We start from the raw sequence: 27,000 nt of genomic DNA on the forward strand, positions 1-27,000 counted from the left end.
ACCCCGGACGGGCAGTTGGCTGTGCTGCCCGGCAGGGCCCTCGCCATGGTTATGGCCCACCCATGGCTCCGCTCAGAGGCTGGCATTGTTTGGGCGGCAGAGTGTGGCGAGCACGCAGGAGCCAGGGCTGGCACCGCGGCAAGCGCTCTCCCACACTCCCGCCTCTCTGCAGCCCTGGGGCGGTGAGCTGGCCCCGGCTTGGTAGATGGGGAGGCTGAGGCCCGCAGAAGGAGCGCGCTGCGGCGTCAGGGCCGGGCCTGGATGGGGCTCTGAGTCAGGGCTTGAGGCAGTTGGACGACGCGTGGGGAGCCCCACCCCTGCAAGGGAGCATCAGCAGCGTGTCAGCATTACTGAGACCGGGGCCATGAACTCATCCCAGCCGGCGCGGCACCGCGCCAGCTCCGGATCCCAGGCAGACCGGAGCACGTGCTGCTCGGACACCCTGGAGTCTCCACGCCTCTGCCCCCACTGCCCACTCTGCCTAAATGCCCTTCTACCAAGTCTATCCCCGGGCACAAATCTTCCCCATAAGTTGGTACCTTCCTTGACTTCTCCCCGTGCAGCAGGAAGGGACACTGCTTCACTTGCCCCTTTCCACACACACGCCAACCTCTCTTTGGGGACGTGTCCCTTCCCTGTGCAACGTGGTCTTAGGGTGCGGAAGACCCCACCTCAGAGGCTGAAGCGACCTGGAGGGTCTCCTGGCTGGACCCGTCCTTCTCCCCTGGACCAGCCAAGGACGGGCCGCGTGGTGCTGTCTGCTGGGACTTGGGTCTTGAACGAGGATGCAAGGATGGGTCTACTGCTCGCACCCTCTGACCCGTGGCCACCACACGTTTAAATCAAACACAAAGAGGAAAATAGGAGAGCAGGGAGTTCCCTGGCGGTCCAGTGGCTAAGACTCTGCGCTTCCACTGCAGGGGGCACAGGTTGGATCCTGGTCGGGGAACGAAGACCCCACACGCCGTGCGGCACGGGCAAAAATAAATAAATAAATAAAATCCAATGTCTAACTTTTTAAAAGATCTTTAAAGAAGATATAAAAGCAGCAAGAGGAATAACAACTCTTGCAGATACAGGAGCAACAGTGGGGCGATGGCTCACTTCTTAACAGAAACAAGGGACGCCAGTGGAAAGATGTGTTCAAAGTGGTCAAAGGAGGAGAAATCAAACCAGAATCCTGCATCCAGCCAAGTAATCAAAAATGAAGGTGAAAGAAAAACACTTCCAGGTTTAGAAAGTCTTAGGAAAAGTGTTGCTAGCAGACCTGTCTTACAACAAATACTAAAAGAAGTCAGTCCTTCAGGGTGAGAAAAAATGACAAAAGATGGTAACTTGAATCTATAGAAATAAACAAACAGCATTGGGATGGTCACTGTGCATTAAGGTAAAAGACCATGTCGATATATTTTGATTTCTTAACTTCTTTAAAAGACATATACAGATGTAGCACACAGGGCAATAATAGCACAAAAGAGTGGGGAGAGGTGGAGCTGTAAGTTGTAGGGAATTAGGTTCCCGTTCATCAGGAGGGGATGTGGATAGGGTGCACGTGTGGCCCCCAGGGCAGCCACTAAGAAAATGCCTAAAAATAGAGTTCAGAAAAAGCAACCGAGAAATTAAGGTGGTGCACTCACAGAATATTTACCTAACATAAAGCAAGTTAGGAAGGGAGGAACCGAAGAAGAAAAACGTCAGGAGACGTAGAGAAGATAAAGAGCAAACTGAGGAATGTGAACCTAGCTGTAGGATAATAAAGCACATACTTGGTTCCTGTGTCCCTGGTTCCTGGCACAGAGCTCCTGAAACCCTTGGAATTTCCTGGGTGCTAAGAGCGCCTTTGTTATTCATAATCAGCTCTGTGGGGCCAAATCTGAGTCTATGCTAATGAGGTGGCTCTTGAAGGGGCGGTGTCCTGGGCAGCTCTGGGACGGGGGCGGGGGCGGGGTGGAGACCCCAGGAGCCAACTGCAGGATTAGAGGCTTGGAACTCTCAGCCACCTCCCGCAGCCTCCAGGGAGGGGAAAAGGGACGCAGAGTGAGCTCAGTCACTGATGGCCGGTGATTTAATCAACCATGCCTGTGTAACGGAGCCCCATCTAAAACCCCAAACGGCAGGGCGTGGGAGCTTCCAGGCTGGTGAGGACATGCATGTGCTGGCAAGATGCGGCACCCAGAGAAGGCATGAAGCGCTGCACCCCCACTCTTTTTTTTTTTCCTCTTTTGAGACTGTATTTTTTTTAAACTGCAGCATTTATTTATTTATTTATTTGACTGTCTTGGGTCTTCATTGCTGCACGGATTTTCTCCAGTTGTGGCGAGCAGGAGCTACTCTTCATGGTGGTACATGGGCTTCTCAGTGCGGTGGCTTCTCTTGTTGCGGAGCATGGGCTCTAGGTGTGCAGGCTTCAGTAGTTGTGGCGTGCAGTCTCAGTAGCTGTGGTGCACAGGATTAGCTGCTCCGCGGCATGTGGGGTCTTCCGGGACCGGGGATTGAACCCGTGTCCCCTGCACTGGTGGGTGGATTCTTAACCACTGCGCCACCTGGGAAGCCCGACCTCACTCTTTCTGGATGTTGACCTGTGCGTCCTTCCACCTGGCTGTTCATGAGTTGCAGCCTCTGTAGTATGACCGTAATGCTGAGCGTAGTGCTTGCTTTCTTGAGTTCTGTGAGTCATTCCAGTGAATTACTGAACCTGAGACAGGGCTCGTGGGAACCTCTGAACGTGCAGCGAAGTCAGACAGAAGTGAGGGCCGCCTGCAGGCTGTGGGTCTGTGCTGTCTCCAGGTAGTTCGTGTCAGAATCGAATTGCATTTGCTACACCCAGTTGCTGTTGGAGAATTGGAGAATCAGGTTGACAGAGACTACTTATGTTAATAATTACATTAAATGTGAATTTGAGTCTAAACACCCCAATCAAAAGGCAGATGCTTTCAGACTGTATTACAAAAACAAAAAAAATTAATCGAGACTCAACTCTATACTGTTTAAACCTTAGATTCAAAGACACAAATAGATGAAAGATAATGGACAGAAAAAGATACACGTGTAAACATCCGGCCATAAAAGAGCTGGGATGGTTATATTAATATCAGACAAAAATAGACATTAAGGTAAGACATACTACTAGAGACACTACGTAACGATACAGCAACTGGAAGTGTGTGCATCTCTCACGGGAGTCTCAAAATACACGAAGCAGAAGCCGACAGAGTTGGAAGGAAAAAAGTAAACAGCGCAGCTGCAGATCTCAATACCCTGCACTCGAGAACTGACAGAACAGCTAGTCAGAAAATCAGGAAGGACAAAGACTTGAACAACACGGCAGCCGACTAGACCCGACACGTGTAGACACTCCACCCAGCCATGGCAGGAACACATTCTTCCCAAGCGCACCTGGAACAGTCTCAGGATAGACTATGTGCGCGGCCACAAATCAAGCCTCAATACATTTAAGAGCACCGGTATCACGCAAAGCATGTTCTCCAGCCACAGAGGAATTAAATTAGAAACCAACAATGGAAAATAATCAGGGAAATCCTCAAATATTGGGAAAATAAACACGATTCAAGAAAACATAGTCAAAGAAGAAATCACTGGAGAACACAGGGAATATTTCAAACTGAAAGAAGATGATAACACAGCATGTCAAGCATTGCAACTAAAGCAGCGCTTAGGGGAAATTATAGCTCTGAGCACCTAGATCAGAAAAGTCTCAAATCGATAACATGTTTCCACCTTAAAATCTAGAAAGAGAAGAGTCCATTAAACCCAAAGCAAGCATAAGAAAGAAAGCAATAACGATTGACGCAGAGATCAGTGACAGAAAGCTGGAAAACAAAAGTGAAAATCAATGAAGCCAAAATTAGCTCTTTGAAAACATCAATTAAAAAAATAAACCTTTAGTTAGACTGACCAACAAAAAAGGACAGAGGATATAAGTTATCAAATTCAGGAATAAAAGAGGGGATATCACCAACCCTCCAGAATATTAGAGAACATTATGAACAACTTCATGTTAACAAAGTAAACAGCTTAGATGAAATGGACACGTTCCCATAAAGACTCAAAATTTAAAAGCTGACTTAAGAATAAACTGAAAATTGGAAAAGACCTGTAGCAAGAAAATTGAATTAGTAACATAAAATCTTCCCACAAATAAAAGTCCATCCCAGATGGCCTTAGTGATAAATTCTACCCAACATTTTAAGAAGAGATAATACCAAATCTTTCACAATATAAAGAAGGAGGAAACACATTCCAACTCATCCTATGAGGACAGCATTACCCTGTACAAAGCAAAGGCATCACAAGAAAACTACGGCCCAATATCCTCATGAATACGGATGCAAACATCCTTAACAAACTATTACAAACTGAGTACAGGTCCATGTAAAAAGGATTACACACCATGGCCAAGTGGGATTTATTCCCGGAATGCAAAGTTCGTTCAACGTTCACAAATCAATTAATATAATATGCCACATTAACAGAACAAAAGACAAAACCCAGAGGATCACCTCAAACGATGCAGGGAAAGCATCTGACAGAGTCTAACACCCATTCATGATAAAAACTCACAACAGACTAGAAATAGAAGGGAATTTCCTCAAACTGGTAAAGGCCTCTATGAAAAGCTCCGGCCAATGCCATACTTAATGATGGAAGAGCACATTTCCCCTCTGACATCGGGAACAGAAGAAGGGCGTCTGCTGTTGCCACAGTTATTCAACATCATACTGAAGGCTCTAGCCAGCGAAACGAGCGAAAACGAAATGAGATAAAACACAAGAAACAAGTGAAAGCCATTCAGGTTGCAAAGGAAGAAGTCACACTATCGTTATTCACAGATGACGTAGTCCTGTAGGTAAAAAATCCTAAGGAACCGCCCTGCAAAGCTACGAGAACTAATAAATGAGTTTAGCGAGGTAGCAGGATTTAAGATCAATATACAAAAATTAATTGTATTTCCATATGCTAGCAATGAACATGCTGAAAATGAAATTAAGAACATTCCATTCACAATAGCATGAAGGATCACAAAATGCTTAAAAATATATGTAAAAAAAGAAATGCAAGGTTTGTATACTGAAAATGACAAAACATTGTTGAGACAAATGAAAGAAGATTTAAGTAAATGGAGAGACAGTCCACGTTCAACTTGATCCAAATTAATCTGTATATTCAATACAATCTCTATCAAAATCCCGGCAGGCTCTTTTGGGTAGAAATGGACAGTCCCAAATTTATGTGGAAAGTCAAAGGACCTAGAGTAGCCACACAGTTTTGAAAGAGAAGAACAAAGTTGGAGGACTTACATGACCCAGTTTCAAACTTCCTATAAAGCCACAGTAATTAAGACAGCGGCAGATAGGAATAGATTTCAATGGAACAGAACTGAGAATCCAAAATCAGCATCGTGTTTGTGGTCGGATGATTTTCAATAAAAGTACAGAGACAATTCAGTGGAGAAGGGACAGTCCTCAACAAATGGTGCTAGGACAATCAGGTTTTGCAAAAACAAACAATAAAACCTCACACCATACACAAAACTTAACTCAAAATTCATCAGAGAACTCCCTGTAACAGCTAAAACTATAAAACTTCAATAAGAAAACACAGGCGAGGACTTCCTAGGTGGAGCAGTGGTTATCAAGCCCCGCCCCAGGAAGATCCCACATGCCGCTGAGCAACTAAGCCTGTGTGCCACAACTATTGAGCCTATGTGCCACAACTACCGAAGCCCACACACCTAGAGCCTGTGCTCCACAACAAGAGAAGCCATCACAATGAGGAGCCCCCTCACCACAATGAAGAGCAGCCCCCGCTCTCTGCACCTAGAGAAAGCCTGCATGCAGCAAAGAAAATCCAACACAGCCAATAAAAAAATAAATCCAATAAATAAATAAATTTATACATTAAAAAAAAATAGGAGAAAAATCTCTGTGATCTCGGGTTAGGTATAACACCAGAAGCATGATCCAGAATAGAAAAATTGAAAATTGGACTTCATCATAAATAAAAACATCTCTTCAAAAGACACCATTGACGGGACTTCCCTGGTGGCGCAGTGTTAAGACTCCGCACTCCACAGGCAGGGGGGCCAGGGTTCGATTCCTGGTCAGGGAACTAGACCCCACATGCATGCCACAACTAAGACCCAGCACAACCAGATAAACAAATATTTTTAAAAAGAGACACCATTAAGAAAATGAGAAGACAAGCTATAGACTGGAAAAAAGAAATTTGCAGAGCAGATATCTGATAAGGGACTAGTATTCAGAATATAGAACAAACACAATTCAATAAGAAGACAACTTAACTTTAAAATGGGCAAAAGATCTCATAGACGGTTCATCAAAGAAGATATACGAATTGGTAACAGGTACATGAAAGGATGCTCAACGTCATTAGTCATTAGGAAAATGCAAATTAAAGCCACATTGAGATACCATTGCACACCCACTAGGACGGCTAGAATCAGAAAGACAATAACAAGTGTAGGTGAGGATGCGGGAAATTGAGACCCTCACGCATTGCTGCTGACAATGCAAAATGGTGCCATTACTTGGTAAAACAGTCCGGCGGTTTCCTTAAAAAGTTTAAACATTGGACTTCCCTGGTGGCGCAGTGGTTTAGAATCCGCCTGCTAATGCAGGGGACACAGGTTCGATCCCTGGTCCAGGAAGATCCCACATGCCACAGAGCAACAGAGCCCGCGCGCCACAACTACTGAGCCTGCGCTCTGGAGTCCACAAGCCACAACTACTGAGCCCGCGCTCCTAGAGCCCGTGCTCCACAACAAGGGAAGCCACAGCAATGAGAAGCCCACACAGCACAATGAAGAGCAGCCCCCACTCACCACAACTAGAGAAAACCCACACGCAGCAACAAAGACCCAACACAGCCATAACTAACTAACTAACTAAATTTATTTAAAAAAAAAGTTTAAGACCCAGAATTTCCAGTCTCAGGAATCTACTCAAGAGAAAGGAAAACATATATCCACACACAGACGTACATGAGTGCTCACAGCGGTACCTCCATAAACCCCCCCGCAACTGGCAACCATCTGAATGTCCGTCAACTGGGAATGACTAAGCAAGACGGAGTCCATCCAGACGACGGAATAAAGGGAGGAAGCATTGATGCTTGTGAGACCTGAATGACTCCCAAAACCGGGATGCTAAGTGAAACCGGGCACACAGGAGGACACACTGCAGGATCCCCTCCACGAAAATGCCCAGATAAGGTAGACTGATAGAGACAGAAGGCGGGCCAGTGGTTGCCTGGGGCTCCAGCGGAAGCCGGGATGGGCTAAACGGGCTCGAGGGGACGTCTGGCGTGAAGAAAGGGTTCTAAACTCGGATTGTGGTGATGGTTGCACAACCCTGTAAATTAACTAGAAATCACTTATAAAGGGTAAATTTTGTGCGATGTTAATTTTACCTCGTCACAAAGCTTTTTAAAGAAACAAACATTTATTATTTTTGTGGTATTATTGTATCTGTGTTTGTTCTATTATTTTATTGTGTCAAAAATATAATAACAGGGACTTCCCTTGTGGTCTAGTGGTTTAGGCTCTGAGCTCCCAACGCCGGGGGCCCAGGTTCGATCTCTGGTGGGGGAACTAGAACCCACATGCCACAACTAAGAGCCTGCATGCTGCAACTAAAAAAAAAAAAAAAGATCCCACATGCTGCAACTGAGACCCACCGCAGCCAAATAAATATTTTAAAAATACAACATCATTTATAATCCCCCCAAAAAACCCAAAAACAAATCTAACACAACATGTACGGGACTTTTATACTGCAAACTATAGAATGCCAAAGAGAGAAAGACTTAAATAAAGGAGTGACAGACCTTGTTCGTGGACTCTAAGGCCCCATATAGTAAAGATGTCATTTCTCCCCAGACGGATATACAGATTTAATGCAATTCCTGTAAAAATCCCAGCAATATTTTTTTTGTAGAAATAGACAAGATTATGCTAAAATGTATGTAGAAAGATGAACTCAAATAGTTAAAACTTCTAAAGAAGAAGAAAGTGAGAATTATTATTCCAGGCAATTTCAAGCCTTATCAGACACAACAGCTGTGCGGTGTGGGCGGAGGGTAGACACACAGGTGGAGGGAACCACAGAGAACTTGAGAAAAGCCCTGTGTAAGTACCACCAGCTTTGACGAAAGTGCGAAAGCAACTCAGTGGAGGAAAGGTGCCTTTTCAATAAACAACGTTGGAACAACTGAATATCCACAGGCAGAAAAGTAAATGTCACTCTAAACATCATGCCTTATTTTAAAAAATCAACTCAAAATTAATCATAGATTTAAATGTAAAATACAAAACTTTCAGAAGATAGTTTAGGAGAAAATTTTCGGGACCCAGGGCTTGGTGAAGAGTTCTTAGACCTGACACCAAAGTCATGGTCTATAAAAGAAAATCAATAAGTTGAACCTCATCAAAAAAAAAAAAAACCCCAAAACAAAAAACTTCTGCTCTGTAAAAGACCCTCTTAAAGGACAAAAAGACAAGCTGCAGGGTGGAAGCAAATATTTGCAACCACGTCTGACAGAGGACTCACGTCGAGGCTATGCAAGAACTCTCAAAAGTCTACATTAAACAAATCCAACTAGAAGATGGGCAAAAGACACAGAGAGACACTTCTCTTGGGGCCCCACAAGTGGACAAGTGTGTGCTGGAGGCTGGGGGGCACGGGTCCCCCAACCCAGGTGGGATGGGGCCGCGTCCGGCCACACTCTGGCAGCATCGTGTGCGTGTGCATTTGTCTGTATTCTGGGTCACGCCCAGAATAGAGGAGGCCAAGGACAGGCTCGGGCCTGCTGGTCCTGGGCACGTGTCCCTGGGGCTTCAGGACCTGGGGGAGACCAAGCCACACACCTCCAGGATCCCTAAGAGGGGCCCAGGTGGGGAATGACCTTCCTCAGAGGGACAAGTAAAAGAGCTGAATGTGAACTTGGGCCTGGTGAGGGCCCTCCACCCCCCCCATCCAGCCTTGGGGAGGCCACCTCTTGCCAGCTTCTGCTCTGGGTGTGCGGGACCCCAGAGCATCCACCGTGAAGATGGGGGATGTCAGGGCATCAGAGACCCGAGCAACTAGCCCCCTACCCCTCGATGGGGCCACTGGACCCCAGCGGGCTGTCCTGGCAAAGCCAGCTGGGGCTCTGAGCTTCCTGTGCCAACCACCGGCCAGTTCACTACCCGGCTTCTGGGCAGGGCACATCCCACCCGCCCCTAACAGAGACTGCCAATCAGAGGACTTCAAGATCGTCTGCTCAGCCCGGGTGGTCTTAAGGCCTCGGCCCATCACCGCAGAAAGATTGACCAGGCCGTGGAACTGCCGGGGCCCTCTGACCCGTGAGTCCTGGGCACAGACACGCTTGTAGAAAGGCCCTCAGATTTCCGAGCAAAGGCCCTGCTCGGCAGGCGGTATTCCTGACCCAAGGCTGCCCCCTGGTGGGAAGCGCTGGGGACCAGGCGAGCCCGGCCCCGTGCAGACCTTCCTGGGACCCCGGCTGCCTTGGCTGCTGCCCCAATTTGGAACTGGACCCCTCCCCAGAGGGGATCTTCCTTGTGCTCATGGCAGTGGGACGGGGGCGTCAGCCCTGTCCCCACCCCAGGGGCAGGGAAAGCACTAGGGGCCTCTCCCAGAGCAGGCTCAGCGTCCGGCCCCGAATCAAATCCTTGTGGCTATTTGAGCACTGGAAACATGGCTAGTCTGAACTGGGATGTGCTGTAAGTGAAGATACACACTTATTTTGAAGTCTTAGTACAAAAAAACAAAAAATAAAACAAACGAAAAACCCCCCAAACATCCAGACGCTCAGACTGTAAAATATCTTACGAATAATTTTTGTATGACTCACAAGTTGAAATAATATTCTAGATATATTGAGTCAAGTATATTGTTAAAAGTAATTTCACTTCTTGCTTGTTTAGTTTTTAGGGAAGTTACCAGAAAATTTTAAATTAACATGTGCCTCAGAAGGTTGTTGGGCAGATTCAAGGAGCTGGAACCTGGTGACCAGTAAACCTTGATCAACAGTGGCCAATCCTGTCTCTACTAGCACAGAGTGGCCGCTAAAAGGAGGGATATTGTCAAAATCTTGTGTTTTATCTGAAAAACTCATAGTAACTCTGAATTCTATTCTTGTGCCTCTTTTCATGAAAAACATTTTTTTTAAACAAAACTTGAATCAAAGTCACCAGTTGAGTAAGATGTGCCTCCTTTAAAAAAAAACACACATTTATTTATATTATTATTATTTTTGGCCACACCATGCGGCATGCGGGATCTTTCTTCCCTGACCAGGGATCGAACCCTCGACCCCTGCAGTGGAAGCACGGAATCTTAACCACTGGACTGCCAGGGAAGTAAGATGTGCCTCTTTTTAACCTGTGGGTCAGTGGGGCTCTGTGCCCCCAGGCCCGGCAGCAGGGATTATGCCCAAGGGAAGCAGGGAGGGCTGGGCACACTTCATGGCCCCGCTGCCTCCATGAGCAGGAGGCCCAGCCCCGCTGCTCTCACAGCCCACCTGTCCAGCCCCATCCTGCTGGCCCCATGCTCTGGGTTACACAAAAAGACAAAGAACTCTGTGCTGCTTTCATTCCTCAGGAGGAGCTGGGGGAGACTGAGCCACACATCTCCTGGACTCCCCCAAGATGGGCCAGAGCAGGGAGTGACCTTCCTCACAGAGAGAAAGTGATGAAGCCCCACAAGGACCTGGGCGAGTTCTGGAACTGTCCATCATGGGGGCAGATAAGCCACAGGTGAAAGTTGAAGTCAGGAGAGGAATGGAGGTCAAGTGTGGGGAGATTCACGGAAAGGCGAGGTCCCAGCTATCAGGGGAACAGCGAGAGAAACCAGGGGAGGCTTCTAGGAGGAGGTGGTGCCATCTTGGAGACCAGGATTGAGAGAAGGCCAGGGCAACTCCTGACCCCTTCCCTGCAGCAGGTTTCAGCAGTGGCCTCCCAGATCCCAGCTCTGTCACTCAAACTCTCGGGAGCTGATGCAAGTCAGGGGGAGAGTTTGGCTACACCAGGAGGTGGAGGGGGCAGAGTCACTCCAGGCGGACATGACCTTGCACTAGAAGCGTCCCCTCCCAGAAAGCGTTAGAGCCACCGTTCCAGAGTCCTTCTCCTCCTCCCTCCTGCTTGAGATTTGGGCTGTGCTGTGATGGCCAGTTCACGAGTGAAGAAGCTGGGGCTTGAGGGTCTCCTCGCACGAGAGCACAGAGTCCGTTGGAGGCCACACCAGGGCTAGAGAGGAAGCCTGCGTTCCCTGTGCAGCCCCACCAGGCACAGCTTGGCCTCACTGCACATGGCAACGTGAGTACAGCCAGCCCAGTGACAATGTCCTGGAGAATGTGGATGGCGTTGGGCCCCCAGGTTGAGTTACTGGAGGCAGGCCTGGGGGACAAAGCCCTCCTCGGGGCCCCCCTGCCTGGCTCCTGCCAGCTGAGCCCCCACAGACACTTCAGAGGGGAGCCGGGCACAGGTGAAGCCAGAGATATACCTCCTCCCCGACCCCAGAGGGGCTGAGCTGTGGGGGGGCAACAAGCCCACCTCCCCTGAGCCCTGGATGCCAGGCTGCAGGGCTCAGCACCCCTGGACCCACCGGGTTCATCTGCATTCGCACCAGTGTTCACATTGGGTCCGACCTCTCCACCTCCTCACCAGCACTGCTGTGACGACGGCCATCCTGCTGGCTGTGAGGTGACATCTCACTGCGGTCTTGGTTTGCATGTCCCTGCGGTTGGTGATGTTGAGCAGCTTTGCATGTGCTTATTGGTCATTCCTGTGTCTTCTCTGGAGAAATGTCAATTCATTTTCCCAGTTTTGAATGAGATTGGTCTTTCTGGTGTTGAATTTCAGTTCTCTGTATATTCTGTATATTAATCCCTTGTCAGACATATGATTTGCAGTATTTTCTCGCATCCCATGGCTGCCTTTCCACTCAGCTGACAGTGTCTCTGGAGGCTCCACCCTCACCTGTGCACGTGGACTGCCCGGGGCCTCTGTCCAGGCGCCTGAGGGGAGGCTCTGCTCGCCTTCTCCCTGCTTCCCTCATCACACCCAGCGTGAGGCACCAGCTGCCGTCTGGGGTGCATTTTTTTTTATGAATTTGTTTGTTTACTTATTTATTATTGGCTGCTTTGGGTCTTCGTTGCTGTGCGGGCTTTCTCTAGTTGTGGTGAGCAGGGGCCACTCTTGGCTGTGGTGCGCAGGTTTCTTATTGCAGTGGCTTCTCTTGTTGCAGAGCACGGGTTCTAGGCCCGCAGGCTTCAGTAGCTGCAGCACGTGGGCTCAATTGTGGCTTGAAGGCTCTCGAGTGCAGGCTCAGTTGTTGTGGCCCACGGGTGTAGTTGCTCCATGGCATGTGCGATCTTCCCGGACCAGGGATCGAACTCATGTCCTCTGCATTGGCAGGTGGATTTTTAACCACTGTGCCACCAGGGAAGTCCCTGGGGTGCATTTTCCTGCACTTCTAGCTGGTCCCCCTGACTTCCCCTCCCTCCCTGCGTCTGGAGCTCACACGTGTGTGCGCACACACACGTACACATAACGTTGATTGTTCTCAATTAATGTCTTTTTAATATAAATTATTTATTTATTTATTGGCTGTGTTGGGTCTTCGTTGCTGTGTGTGGGCTTTCTGTAGTTGCAGCGAGTGGGGGCTACTCTTCGTTGTGGTGTGCGGGCTTCTCAGTGCGGTGACTTCTCTTGCTGTGGAGCATGGGCTCTAGGCGCATGGGCTTCAGTAGTTGTGGCATGTGGGCTCAGTAGTTACGAATCACGGGCTCTAGAGCACAGGCTCAGTAGCTGTGGAGCACAGGCTTAGTTGCTCCGTGGCATGTGGGATCTTCCCAGACCAGGGATTGAACCTGTGTCCCCTGCATTGGCAGGCGGATTCTTAACCACTGCACCACCAGGGAAGCCCCCTCAGTTAACGTCTCGATCTGATTGTTGTCAACTTCAACTGGTCTACCCAGCCGTGGAGCATCTTCCAGCAAGAAATCTCCAGCACAAAACTTTGCAAACCACTTTTGGCACGCTTGGTAAGTCTCAGCACCTTCTCCATACACTGCACAATTTTTTTTTTTTTGCATTTCAGTTACATTTTTACCTTTCTTGAAATAATAAAGCATAATGTGCTGAAAATGTTTTTCCTTCCATCTTAATATTAAAATGGCTACACAAAATTCACCAGTTTTGATGTCTTTTTTTTTTTTAATGCACGCTGATATGAGAGTTGTCACATACGATCTAATAAAATTGTTTTGAATGAAGTTAAAGACAACTAAGTGCTACCAGAGCCGTCTTCTGGAACAAAACTGAATAATACATGAAGTGTTTGGCCAGGACAGAACGTGTTTCCATTCAAGACATGACCAGTCTGCTGAGCAGAGCAGATTTTAGTATCTGCACCAGCTGAGAGGTTTGGAATTTCTCAAAGCCCCTACAGAAAGGCTACAGCATCTTTTGCATGCCTGTCTCAAAAGCTCCTCAGGAAGCAGAGGCAGAAGCTGAGTGGTAGAATCCTTGATTCCCCCGCAGCAGTGACAGGATGGTGGCCGGGCTGGGGCCAGCCTCTGACCTCCACTCTTGCCAGCTTTCATAGAGCTCTTCTTTAACCCAGGGAGACAAGCACAGCAGCTGTCTTCTGAGATCTATACCATCTAATGTGGAAGAGGCCACAGGTTTGTGCGGCTCCCAAGTTCGAGGGAGGCAGGTTTGACTCAATTAGGAAGAGCTTATAAACACTAGTTATTCAGCCGCCAGGGGCAGTGAGGTAGTGAGCCTCCTGCCGTGGCAGCTGTGCAAGGCAAGGCTGACCCAGTCTGACAGGGAGGCTGCCGTGGGTTCCAGGGTGACACCAAGATCTCCTCCCACTCTAACATTTTCTGGTCCCAGTTCCTTCACCTGCACAGATTTTAGACGTGTTTATTCACTCAAGAAGCCAAATTCACGGGGGCCTGGGGTACACCAAGGAGCAGGGCTTGCATCTCACCTCTCCCTAGCACCTGGGCCTCCCTCCAGGCCAGGCCAGGTAACTACCACGCCACGTGGGTCCATCAGCCAGGCTGGAAGAAGTTCCAGCTCGGAGAGGGGAGGGCTGGGGACAGAGGGTCAGGGCTGCCTGGTTTCTCCTTGGCTGTGGGCAGGGTTCCCGCTTCCCAGGAGGATGTAAGGACGTGAGGGACGTGGCGGGGCACCCGCGGTACCCCAGGTTGGTGTTGCCCAAGTATCTCTGTCGCAGAATGGCTTCCTTTTGGTTATGCCTTGAGGTCTGTCCCTCCAGGGGCACCAGAACTGGCTCTGGGAGGAGCTCATGGCCACAGTCAGAGCAGCAGCCTCGAACATCCCATCGTCAAGGCAGGTAAGGAACCAGCAACCCTGAGCCCGGCACGCCCAGCTCCTCCTGGCAGCCACCCAAGTGGCGTGAGCTCCGCTGGACGGGAAGGGCCCCAAAACTCATGAACACAGTTCAAGCAAGACTTTCTTGGCTCCCCAGACAGGCGCTCCTGCCGAGGGTGGGGCCGCTCCGTTGGATTTTTCCTTTCTCCTCCCCTCTGCTCCGGGCCTCTCTGCCAACATTCAGTCGCTCGCATCTCTACCGCCAGGGCCTACAGCTGGCTGTCAGCTATGTGCCCTTCCTGCCAGCTCCCCACTTTTCCATCGTCACCAGCCTGAGGGCCAAGGCATCCGAGGCCCTGCCTGTCGCCTTCCTTCCAGCCATTGTCTCATCCTAGGCTGGCTTTTTCTAAAGGCTGGGCCTGACACCAGAGCCACCAAGACCGGCTGGACAGGCACATGGCCGACGCAGGCGGGGCGGGTGGGCAGGGCCTGTGCCAAGCTCCTCGATGGCAGGCAGCGCTCCTGAGTGGGGAGCTGAAAGGCTGGGCTCAGCGGGCCGCTAGGGTCAGAACACCTGGCTTCCTGGGTAATGGTGGGACCGGAACAGGTCATCGCAGCCTCACTGGGTCTCAAGTTCCCCCTCTGGAAACCGGTGCTCATAATCCATGTGATTACAGATTCTGGTTCAGCCCAGGACTCTGCAAGAACCTTCCACGCAGCCCCGGTACTTCCATCGATATGCCTTTTCCCAATTAGTCCTTCTTCCTTGCAAAGTCTAGTCTCACGGCAACTTTCTCCTCGGGGTGTGATGTCCGTGGACCACCTGAGGTCAGGGTGAGAGAGGGCCCCTCACAGAGGAACAAGCGCCCATCTGCAGTGTCCTGCGGGGCACAGTGGAGGAGAAATGACGCACCGGAGCGGATTTCCGAAGACACATTGGCCTGAGCCACACACGAGACCAGGTGTGCCCAGCCCCCCCCACCTACTGACCGCGGGCCGGGAAGCAGACCTCCCCAAGGCCGGGATGGCCTTGCTCACCCTGGTCCACCCATCAGGATGCCCCACTAGAGCCTGCATTCCACACCCCTGCCCCCTCCCAAAGCGCTGTGGGAGCTCTGTGCTCCGGGAAACATTTTTGGAAGGTTTTAGAACCCAAACATTTTTCAACCAAAACTTTTAGAAACCCAGACCACTTTCAAAGCCAACCTCCTTTGAAACCTGACACGTTAAATCCACTTTTCGAATTTGTGCTCCAAAGTTTTGAAACCAAAATGTTCTGTAAACCTCCTGGAAGCAACACACTCTGGAAGAAAAGCAACTGAAAATGGCAAGCCGATTTCCTCTGGGTTGTTTTTAAGCTCCCAATTTTTGTAAACTGCTTTGAAGTAAAAGCGGTTTTGTCAAAGCCAGAGTTTCCCCTAGAATTTTCCTGGGAAGAAGCTCAGATGTTTGAACCGAGCTCTCAGAAGTGCTTGCTTGTTCCTTAAGGATACACATCAGGCTGTAAACAGGGGTTGTGTCCAGATCTTGGGAGGAGTCTTGGGTCTTTTGCTTTACACACGTCTCTCTCAAACTCTCCGCCCAGCCATCTTCATCTGCCCAATACCGTTGTCCTCTAGTGACCGGGGCAGAAAAACCCACCCCCAAACCACGCATCAGAATCTGTCTCCACTAGCCCACGGCTCTCCCTTTCTGGCGTCCGAGTGGGCTGTCCAGCCTGGGCGCTGGCTGAGGGGGCACAAAGTGCCAGGACTCTGGGACCTCGGGTCCCAGGTGGGCGAGGCGGGGACTGTGCGGAGGTGAGTGCTTCGCAGTCCCGTCTCCCCACACTGAGCGCTGTCTGGATTTCTCCTCTTCACTGACAGGCCCGTAAACGCCACCGCGTTCTGGGTCTGGGGGGAGTGCATTCTCGGCTCTTTGCCGCCCCCACGCCCCTGCTCATGGTGCCGAGGAGCAGGAAGGACACACAGAGGTGCAGGGGGGCCGCGCGGCAGCCCTGCCGCGTGAGGGTAGACGTCTGCGGTCCCAGGTCCCTTGCCATCCTGGGTTCTGAATCACACCACGTTCTTTGTGGTTTTTACTGGGCCGGAGTTGACCCTCAGGGTTCCCGCAGCGCGTTTCCTCGCAGGGCGGAGGAGATGGCCGGGGTGCCGGGCACTCCCAGCCTGGTGGCAGCGTCGCCCAGGGTGGGTCTCCCACGCCATCTGTGCGTCAGGAGGAGCCTCCCCGCAGTGAGGGAGCGCAGGTGCCGTCTCTGGAGGAGACATATGGCCGGCGGTTTGATGGGTAGAGACCAGGCCTCTGCATGACCGGCTAGAAGCTGCCCTGGCTTAAGCCGCGAGACTGGTGCTCCGCGCACAGCCCCACAGCCGCCGCCCGCTGGGGCAGTGAACACGGGGCCGCCCCACCACGGCTACCGCGAGGCCGGCGGCAGCAGCTCTGCCTTCATCATTATAATTTGCGTGGACTTAAGGAAGCAAACCTACTATGTGCTACCCCCACGTGTTATAATCTATAAGCATTTTTGGCAATAAAAAGAATTGAAATGCAGTTCTGTAAAAAATTAAATACAGAATTACCACTCCTGAGTCTATACTTCAAAAAATTGCAAGCAGGACTCAAAGAGATATTTGCACAACTGTTACATTCAGAGCTGCATTACTCACCGTAGCCAAAAGGTAGGAGCAACTCAGGTGTCCGTCGGCAAATGATGAACACAATGTGGTCCAGACATACAATTAAACCTGATTCAGCCTCTTAAAGGAAGGAAATCCTGACACGTGGATGAACCTGGAGGACATGACGCTCAGTGAAGTAAGCCAGACACAGAAGGACAGACGCTGTAGGATTCTGCTCATACGAGGTCCCTGGAGGAGTCAGAGTCACAGAGACACAAAGTAGAGGGTGGGTACCAGGGGCTGGAGGAGGGGGAGGGGAATTTGTGTTTAATGGGGACAGAGTTTCAGTTCGGGAAGATAAAATGAGTTCTGGAGATGATGGTGGTGATGGTTGCACGACAACATGAATTTAATGCCCCTGAACTGGATACTTCAAAATGGTTTTAAAAAGGTACATCTTATTTTACGTGTATTTTACCACAATTTTAAAAGATTTTAAATGAACACCAATTGAAACCATCACCATAACGCCCCGATTCATCCAAGAAAATGTATTCACAAGGCCAGCTTTCTTTTTTCTTTTGAGAAACCCATTTTCCTAAGTAGGATGGCCAGCCGTCTAGTGATAAAATAAACAGCTCTATTATCATCATTGTTATTTTACCGGGTGACAAAAGCATTTTAAAGGTTCCTACTTCAAATTTGCTTACAAGATGTACTCTAGCCCAGGGCAGAAGCCCTAAGGCTGAAAGCCCCTGCCAGCCCCCCTGCTTGCCTCCTGGACGTGGCTTCTGGGTCCTGCAGAGCTGGGACTCGAGCTCGGCCACAAGGGTAGGTGTGCTGGCCACAGCAGCCGTCCTGCCTCTCGCACCTGGGAAGGTCTGGATGCCGGCCCAGCCGCCACGCGCTCTTCCCCTCCCGCTCTGGTCTTCCCTCTGGGCCTGCGGGGATTCTTGAGATGGGCACAGCCAGCAGCCTCCGCTGACCCGGCCCCGGGCGCTCACCGAGCTCGGGCCCTCGCACCCGGAAGCTCCTGAAACGTAACAAGCAGAACACTGGCCCAGGATCCAGGAAGGGCGGCTGCGTCTCTGCTCACCAACCTCTTGCTTCGGATGGTGCCTCGAGGGGGAAAGAGGTGGTGCTCACTGTCCCTCATGCGAGGATTCAGAGAGGGCAGACGCGCTACCGCTCCAGAGGCGGTGACTTCACATGAACCGCAGCAGTGAAAGCGCGAGATGAACTGTTAGCGCCCCCGGCCCAAGACAAATCCACAGAGCCAGACTGTGGCAGTCTCCAGGTCTCTGTCAAGTGGTGTATTTTATCGGATCTACCTGAGCGGCGGTGCACTGTTTTCTTTTGTGTTTTGATTATACAAAAACCTTCTGTGTGTTGATATATCACCCCCAAGAAAAAGGACGATAGGAAGTCCACTCGCAGACCAGTTTGCAGACCCTTTCGCTCCAAGTACCTCTGCTGACCATCAGGGCCGGCATCGTCCCCTCGCCCCTCCAAGGAGGCTTTCTTCCCTTCAAAGGTCAGTGCCGCCCCACTCACACCTGCACCCGGCCCGAAGTGTGCCCAGTCCCCGAAGTAGCAGGAAAGTTCTGGATGCCCAGGCTCTGAGGTGGGTCAAGCACTCCCCAAAGACTAGAGCTATACTTTTCAGATCCACCTCTCCAGAAACAGCAAACATGCTCACGGCCCTCCATTCTCCAACTAGGACGGCAAGATCGCACGCTCAGAATGCGTGCAGACACAGGACAGGCTGTGATCATTCGTCACCAACAAAGTCACCCAACAACTCCTCGTCCGCCAGCATGACAGTGCCATCACTGTGAGCAAATGCCCTCCAGATGGTGACCGGGACAGCCAAGTCGAGTCACATTTCGGGCAGGCCTGAGGGAGGACATTTGGTTCACATCTGACGTACCCAAGGGGACGTCTGAGTTCAAACCAGGTGTCTTCCTCATCAGCTTCCCTTTGCATGATGTGTGATGAAATAATTCCCAAAAGAAAAAGCATCCCACAGTCCCTTAATCTCTCTGCTGGTTTTTTTTTTTAAATAAATTTATTTTATTTATTTATTTATTGGCTGTGTTGGGTCTTCGTTGCTGCACATAGGCTTTCTCTAATTAACGCAAGCAGAGGCTACTCTTCCTTGTGGTGCACGGGCTCCTCATTGTAGTGGCTTCTTTTGTTATGGAGCACAGGCTCTAGGCGCGTGGACTTCCATAGTTGCGGCACATGGGCTCAACAGTTGTGGCTCATGGGCTCTAGAGGACAGGATCAATAGTTGTGGTGCACGGGCTTAGTTGCTCCGTGCCATGTGGAATCTTCCCAGAGCAGGGCTCCAACCCGTGTTCCTGCATTGGCAGGTGGATTCTTAACCACTGCGCCACCTAGGAAGTCCTCTCTGCTGGTTTGAAGTGGCATCCCAGTGGGGGACCTTTGCCCCGTTACTGGGCCTTGGCAGAGTAAGGAGTGCCTATAAAGTTTCATGATGCTGATAAATTGTTCATACCTGTGTGAACAGCAGCCAATATGCTCAGAAAGTCAGTGGTTTCTCTTCACTAATGGACCCTTTTACCCCTAGTTTGTCAGATCCAAGGTAGTGATTAAACAGCAAGTTAGGATCCTGTATGTAAAATGCCAGAAATTTGGCTCAAATGAGCTTAAGCACGTGGAAACCACCGGCCCCTCAACACCTGCAAAGTGCAGGTGGAGCTGGCTTTGGCACACATGTACCCCAGGAGTGGCTAAGCTGATCGTGGGACTCCCAGCTTCCCTCCCTCCCGCCTGATAAAGCCCCCACCCAGAGGTTTCCAGCTGAGGGCACTGGGACCGAAGGGTCCAGACTGGGTTGTGAGCCCAGCCAGCGCTCAGGGGTGGATGGGGACGGCCTTGCTCAAGTCTCCTGGGCTGAGAGCAAGGGAGAAAGTGACAGGCTCTTTGACCAGAAGGAAAAACCTGTGTCGGCAAAAAAACAGCAGATGTCAACTAGCGACAGTCCTTCCAAACTTTCCCTTTGGGAGAAGCACTTAAACATTTTCAGATGAATTATGTCTGTGTTATCCAAGTTTCACCTGTCCAAATTTTTAGGTTTTAGAAGGTGGGGTGGGCAGAAAAGGCAATGTAGTTTATCAATAAGTGGGCAACAATTACCCCAGGATAGTTTATGCGGGTGAGTGGACCCGCTCAGGGCTGCGTGGTATCTGGGAGCCTGGTACCCTGCACGACAGGGCCACGGAGGAGAGCAGGCCCCCCAGGCCGTCTGCTCAGAACATCACGCTGCCCCCCTGTGACGCTTCCCTGTCCAAGTGGGGAGAGCGTGCGCTGAGGAGCAAGTCCCACCAGACACTGAGCTTCCCTCCAGAGAAGCTTACGCAGGAGGCTCTGGGGATGTCAGTGCAGCCCCTGAAATCCTGCCACTGGGAGCCCGTTTGGTGCCACACTTAGCAAACAGGGCCGGCACAGCTGCTCCAGAGCTGAGCCCCCTACAAAGGTGCAGCCGTGGCCGCAGAGGTCTGGGGACACGTGCCTGCTGGGGAGGAACCAGCATGCTCGCAGACCTCACGCCTCACCTGTGGGGCCCTGGACCCACGTGAGGGAGACGTCCCTGAGCTCTAGCCACCGCCAGGGCCAGACCAGCCCGCTGTGTCCTCACTCCAGTCTCCAGCTCACAAAGCCTCTCGAGGTGACGAGGGGGTGGGGGGACGGGGTCAGGGAAGGGACAGGGCAGCCTGGCCAGCTCCTGACGGACACAGGCGTCCCTCGGCAGAGGGCTGTGGGAGCCGAGCGTGGAATCCGGCAATCCTCGCTCGCTCCGAGGGGAAGTGGTGGAGCGACAGCATCTTCCAAAGGGAAGAGAATGCAGGAAGGGAATAAAAACACATTATTCTTCTTCTCCGAAACAGAGGTGAACACTTAACTTCCCCAGAAATAGCGCAAGTTGTCCTCATGTGTCCCACAGACAACACGGGGTTTAGAAAGTGCCAGAAGTCAGAGGGAGTGAGCTCTAAGCCCACTAAGGGCCAGTCACCGAACCTCCACCAGCCTTGGCCACCTTACTATTAAGCACGTGGGGAGGATGACAGCAGCCCTGCTGGCTCACGGCCTAGGACGAGGCTCAGAGGGCATCACGCATGTCCTCACGCGATGAAGTTGCCGTCTGCCCCCAGCGTGCCAGGCCCTGCTCTAGGCACGGGATGAAGGGGAAGGAGACTCAGACTGTGACGGGGGTGTCCCTGTTCGCGTGCGAGTGCAGAGATTCGGCTCTAATAAAACCCAGGGAACACAGTCCTGGAAACCTCCACGGGGCTCCATGTGCTTCAAAGGGAGCTTCACAGGGCAGGCAGGCTAGACAGCCACGTTTCTCACAGCCCCTGCTTTGCTCTGTCCCAGAACGCCCGGCCCTCCCCGCTTAGGCTCCCGTCACACCCCAAGCATGGGACTGCCTGCCCTGCGCCTTCCCGCCCCACGCTCCCTGCTCCTCAGCTCAAGGGCAGCCCCAGCTGTGGGGAGGGTGGGGCAGCCCCCTCACTGCCCAGCAGTGGCAGAGTCGGGTTAAAGCCCCACCTTCACCAGGCGAAGTACGGATGCAGGTGCACAGGGGCACGCTCACCGCACTGGGGAGAGAAATGAGATCCCAGCCCCTGCTGAGAAACACGCTTACAACTCTCCAAATAGTAGAAACTCCTTAAAAATAGATGGTAAAAGCAGGACAGCAGAATGCCACTGAACATTCATCAGACGCCGGAAGTGGATACGCATGAAAAGGTGTACCAGGCACTTGAAGAGGAAAAAGGACCCACGGTATCTCTCTCACACACACCCGCCCCACACCCAACAGCCATGCTAAACACCCAGGCGAGATGGAAAATGCACAGCGCCAGGCTCAGGAGGCCCAAGCCCGGGGCAGGCTCCGACCCCCACAGCACCGGGTGTGGGGCGAGTCTCTCCTGCAGCCTCTCCCCGCACTGTAAACAGGCACAGCGGCCTGGGGGCTCAGAGATGACACGAGAGAGGATTTTGAACCACAAACCGCAGTGTTATCGGGACTGTGGGTAAATGGGTTGATGAGGGCTGGAAGACAGAGGCAAAATAAAGAATTTTAAGTTTATGGAACTGTTTGGTTAAATTACCTGACTGTACAATATCAATTCAAAAATTTTTATAGTCTCTTAGCAGAAAAAAATATGCAGCCAAATTCCTCTACAAAATACGACTCTATGGGTCAAGGAAATGGCAGAGAATAAAAGGAATGAGTCCTCAAGCTCATGCCCCAGGAAGAGGCGAGGTGGGGGCTTCCCCTCTCATCCCGGAGCCTGTGTCACCCCCACAAACCCAGCCCAGGAGGACCTTCTCTGCCATCGCATCCTGAGTGGTCCCTCAGCGCGGGCAGCAGCTGGGGCCCTGGCACAGGAACCTGGGTGGGTGTGAGGACCCAGCTGGCATCCACTCCAACAGTCCTGCGCCTCAACATCCTGCAAACATGCCCCTGACACCCAGAGAAACCGACCTGCAGGGTAACCATGCGAAGTACCAGGAATAAAGAAGGAGATGTGGCCCCGTCCTTACTAAGCTCACCAACCCAGTGAGTTCTGACATCTCCCTGCACATGCTCGCAACCAACACTCCTCAGTGAAAAGCTCCCAACAGAGGCAGATGCCTCTCCAGATGAGGACTCTAAACTGGACTCCTCCAGTGTGTGTATCGGCTGCTGGCCGTCTCGCGGAAAGCAGGGAAGCTTCCAAAGGAAGTGGTGGTTTCTAACACCGGGGAGCCCGGAGCCACAAGGGGAGCACCGGAGGCCCGGGCTCCAGCCACAGCACCACCTCGAAGCTGGGAAAAGCAGGGGCGCCACCCGCCGAGGACACCCAGGGCAGGGGGAGGGGGAGGATTTCCACGTGTGCTGCCAGCTCTTCAGGAACTGGGAGTCTAGGGCCAGATGCTACAGATTAAGAAGACGCAGTGGAATGTGATGCCCAGACACCATGAAACAACTGCACACTGGTCACCAATTACAGCCTCAGAGCAAAACCTGCAAATGAATTTGAACCAGATATTCAAAAAGAGCCTTCCTGGACTAGCAGACACCTTCACCAAGGCAGGGCCATCGAACATGATGACCCCTGTGTCAGTCACATCCTCGAAGGTGAACGTCCCCGAAGCTGAACTGACTGGCCAGCTTGGCAATGAGAATCACACCCAAGCCTCACCCTGCTGAGGCTGGGAATGCATTCTAGGGACACACTGCCACCACACTGTCCCCGCCACCGCAAATCCTCACGGCCACGACTGACAAACCAAAGCAGGCAGCTGGAGTTAAAATCCAGCCTCTGTGACTGTGACCTGGATGTACGACTCACCTTTGCTATGACCTCAAATGTGAAACCCTCATTAACAGCCTTCCCTTTTCACACGTATCTCCTACTAAGAGAGCTTTCACTTTTGAAGGATCTGTCTGCTACCCCTGCACAAATACAGTAAGGCCTGGTCTCAAATTCAAGTGCCTCCTTTTTGCTGAAGACAACCAGGAATCCTCCCTTCCTGAAATCGAGATTCTGAGGCCTACGCGTCGGCCATCGCGTCGCTCGGAGCCCTTTAGGGAGCACCTGCTGTCCCATCGGAGTAACCACAGGCGCAGGCAGGAGGTGCAGATGTAGCCTTTTACTCCACCATTTCCTCCTCCACTTCTCATATTAAATATCTGAAATATATTAATCTTAAAAAACAATATTAACACAGTACTCAATGAATACAGGGAGGGAGTAAACAGTAAGTCTAGACTGCAAAATCGTAGGTTATTTTACAAACTAGAGTGTGGGTGTCAATCCCAGGAGTTTCCAGCTGACTCGTCAACAGGAGCACGTGGAATCCTGCAACGTCACACTGGGAGAGAAACGAAGCCATAAAAAAATACACATGGCAACCCGTCGCTCCACCCTCAGGAAGATGCTCGTGGTACCACAGGCCCTTCGTTCAGGTTTAAAGTAACAACACAAGCACTTTTTTTTGGTGTTCGGGATTTTCCCCTAACGCCTTCAGTCTCTAAGTAGATTTTCGGGCTTGGGGTAGCCAAAGAGAACAAAATCCGCCTCGTAGAGTTTATAAAGCTGCTGCCTCCAGGCCAGGGGGATTTTGGCAAACCAGCCCTCCTCCCAGCTGCTGGCAGTTCTGTTCCTGTAACTTGGGGGGAACTGGAGTAGCTTGTCCACCTTAAGAAGCCGGAGCAGCTGGGCGGCGTCCTGGTCCAGGGTCTCCAGTTTCCCCACGAAGTCATAGTCTATCTGGCAGGGGTGGCAGAGGCGGTGCACCTGCCTCCAGTGCTCGTTGAAGGGCGCCAGCTTCTCGGTGTGGGGGTCTAGCAGGTACTGGATGAAGTTGGCAAAGGACACCTTGAGGCCTGCACTGAAGGCCTCACTGACCGACTCGGGCAGGCTGGTGTGGTTGGAGTACATCTTCAGCATGGGGATGGCGAACTTCTGGTAGAACTCCTCGTTCTCCAGCTCGAACTTGCTGCGGAAGGCCGAGATGAGGCGGACGAACGGGTCCCGCACGAACAGGAACTTGGTGTACTTTTTCAGTTTAATCTTCATGAGGTGTCGGGAGAACTTCCCATAGCGACGCCAAAACTTGTTGAAAGTCAGGTGGGTGCTGGAGTTGTGGACGTACTCCCGGGGGATGTCCAGGGGGTCGCGGTAGGGCGTGCCCTGGTCCGAGAGGCTCTGGCTCAGGACGATCATCACACGCTTCCAGTTGGTGCAGGCCACCTTGGGCACGTAGCAGTAGATGACCCCGTGGCGGTCGTCCACAATGAGGTGGTTCAGCTCGTAGTTGGGGATGTCATCGAAGGAGCGCTCCTTGGTGGGGAACACGAAGCTGGCGTTGGCGCAGAGCCCCCGCAGCACGCTCCTCCGCTCCGCCTGCCGCCTGTCCGCGTCTGCGCTCTGCTGCGCGCCGCGGCTGGACCAGTCGTAGCCCCTCACGCTCTCCTCCAGGTTGCCGGGCACAGGCTTGCTGGAGGCCAGCAGGGAGGGCTGCTCCGCCTTTCTACCCTGAAGGATGTTCTGCTTTGCCGGAGCGCTGAGGAGCTTCTCCAAAATCTCCTCCACGCTGGCGGTGAAATACTTCTCGCCCCCCGGCCTGGGGCTGGGGAAGGGCTCCAGGAGCTGCGGCCTGACGTGGGACGCGTGCAGGTAGAAGTGGGCGGTGCCCGTGCTGTCCCAGTACACGATGATCAGGAGGATCATGAAGACGGACCCCAAGACCAGCCACAGGCGGAAGAATCGGCTTTTGGTCATTGTGTCCATGGATGCAGGGGGCCTCTTCCCTGGATCCTTTCACCTCAGCTTCCTGCAGAGACTGGACGCCGTGCTCTGAGGACGCTGGAAGGCAACAGAAGCCAAGTTAAAGATCAAGGTCCTCTCGCAGCCTGCGATCCTGATAGGATGGTGCCTGCTGCCATCTCAGCGTCCCTGCTTTTCCCTCCCTCCTCCACCCTCTGTGAGGTGGACTGTGGGGGGCTGCCTGAAGGGGAGCTTCAGTTTCTCCAAGTGAGGTGACCCACGAGGCTTAGGAAGGCCCAGAGGACGAGTGTGACTGGACAGCCCTCATCAGTGCACTGCAACGGGAGGCCAGACCCAGACCAGCCCAGGGAGGGAACGCAGACCCTTGTGAAGAGGGGGTGTGAGGGTGAAAGGAGACGCACAGGGAAACAAAGCCGGAAACAAGACAGTTAAAGCTCAGTGCAATGCTGAAGTCACCTCCTACTCCGCCGCAGATACCTTCTTCTGTATACAATTCATCCAAACACGTGAGACGGGCCCCCGTGTGAGGCCGAAGGCGCGCTGTGAGCCGTGCAGGCGTCCGCGGGCTCTCAGCCTCTAGTCCCCACGGCACCTGTAGGAGCGGGGGCTGTTCAGGCTGGAAGAGAGATTCATGTCGGGGCGTCAGCTATCTGGAGGGCTGTCATGTGGGGAGAGGGAGCACCTTCAGAAGATAAAATTCAGAAACTGAGTCGAGCCCAAGGAAAGAATACACTAAAAATTCTAAGTGTGCCAAACCCAGAATGGGCTGTTTTTAAGCCACACCAGGACTTCTCTCACTGCAGGTATCGGGGCACAGACAGATGGGGCACGTCTTGGGGTGTTCTAGGGGAGAGTTCCGCATCGTGCACCCCCTGGGACATCTCCCAGTGTACACTTCTGGGGCCACATTTCTCACGTGCATTCGACTGCGTACCTGTATCTAATACATTTTCATTAAATGAATCTAAAAGTTCTCAGGCAGCAATTTGGGTGCAATTTCTATCCACCACTTCTGCAGCTTTTTTTTTTTTTTTACCTTTTAATTCACTTTTTTAAAATGCAAAAAGTCATATATACTCATGGTAAAGAGGTCAGCAGACAAAGCGTGGTGTGGGCTTTTACACAAAAGGAGATAAAGCGACCGCCCGACAGAGAAGAGAACATTCTCTGGTCATCGCCACCTTCACGTCGCATTTCCTGAGCCCTAAGGGCTCTTGATGCGCCCCCACGGGAGAAGTTAGAGCAGGGAAACCTGGGGACCCCTACCCTGAAGGGCGGCAATCACACCTCCTCTCACCCACTCAGGGCAGTCAGCCACGTGCTGGAGTCACACAGCCAGGCAGTTACCACACGCTGCGTATTCACGATATAATCATCACACACCATACAGGTAATAAGCACACCACAGAAATCATGAAGCAGGGTTACAGGTGAAACATCCTGCTGTCTCCTGCACAACTGCTGCTGGTTCCCTTCGAGTGGGTCGTGAGTGTGAGGAGAAGAAGAACAAGTGATGCTGCAGCAGCTTTAACAGCTTTTAACGGTGATGGCTATGACCACACAATTTCACTGCCTATTTTAAACCCTAGATCCTAAGTGCCCGTGTCGTTAAAGTTTTCAAGGCCATCCCTTCTCGGGCAGCATAATCCTCTTACAGTTGAGGAAACTGAGGCCCAGAAATGTCAAACCA

General features: G+C 51.7%; 1 protein-coding gene across 3 annotated transcripts in view; it reads right to left on the reverse strand.

Moving 5' to 3' along the window:
- Positions 1 to 2,741: 2,741 nt before the first annotated feature.
- Positions 2,742 to 27,000, reverse strand: part of CHST12 (carbohydrate sulfotransferase 12) — a 40,661-nt gene continuing 16,402 nt past the window's right edge. For 2 of the 3 annotated variants that reach the window (XM_057750293.1, XM_057750294.1), the window contains exon 2: positions 23,674 to 25,388. In XM_057750293.1, the coding sequence (XP_057606276.1) occupies positions 24,045 to 25,313 (1,269 nt within the window). In that variant the 5' untranslated portion in view covers positions 25,314 to 25,388 and the 3' untranslated portion in view covers positions 23,674 to 24,044. Of the gene's footprint in view, positions 2,831 to 23,673; positions 25,389 to 27,000 lie in introns of those variants that run through there. The other variant, XR_009055575.1, reaches the window with a different exon arrangement.

This window comes from Hippopotamus amphibius, chromosome 9, assembly GCF_030028045.1.
Source record: "Hippopotamus amphibius kiboko isolate mHipAmp2 chromosome 9, mHipAmp2.hap2, whole genome shotgun sequence".
NCBI lineage: Eukaryota > Metazoa > Chordata > Mammalia > Artiodactyla > Hippopotamidae > Hippopotamus > Hippopotamus amphibius.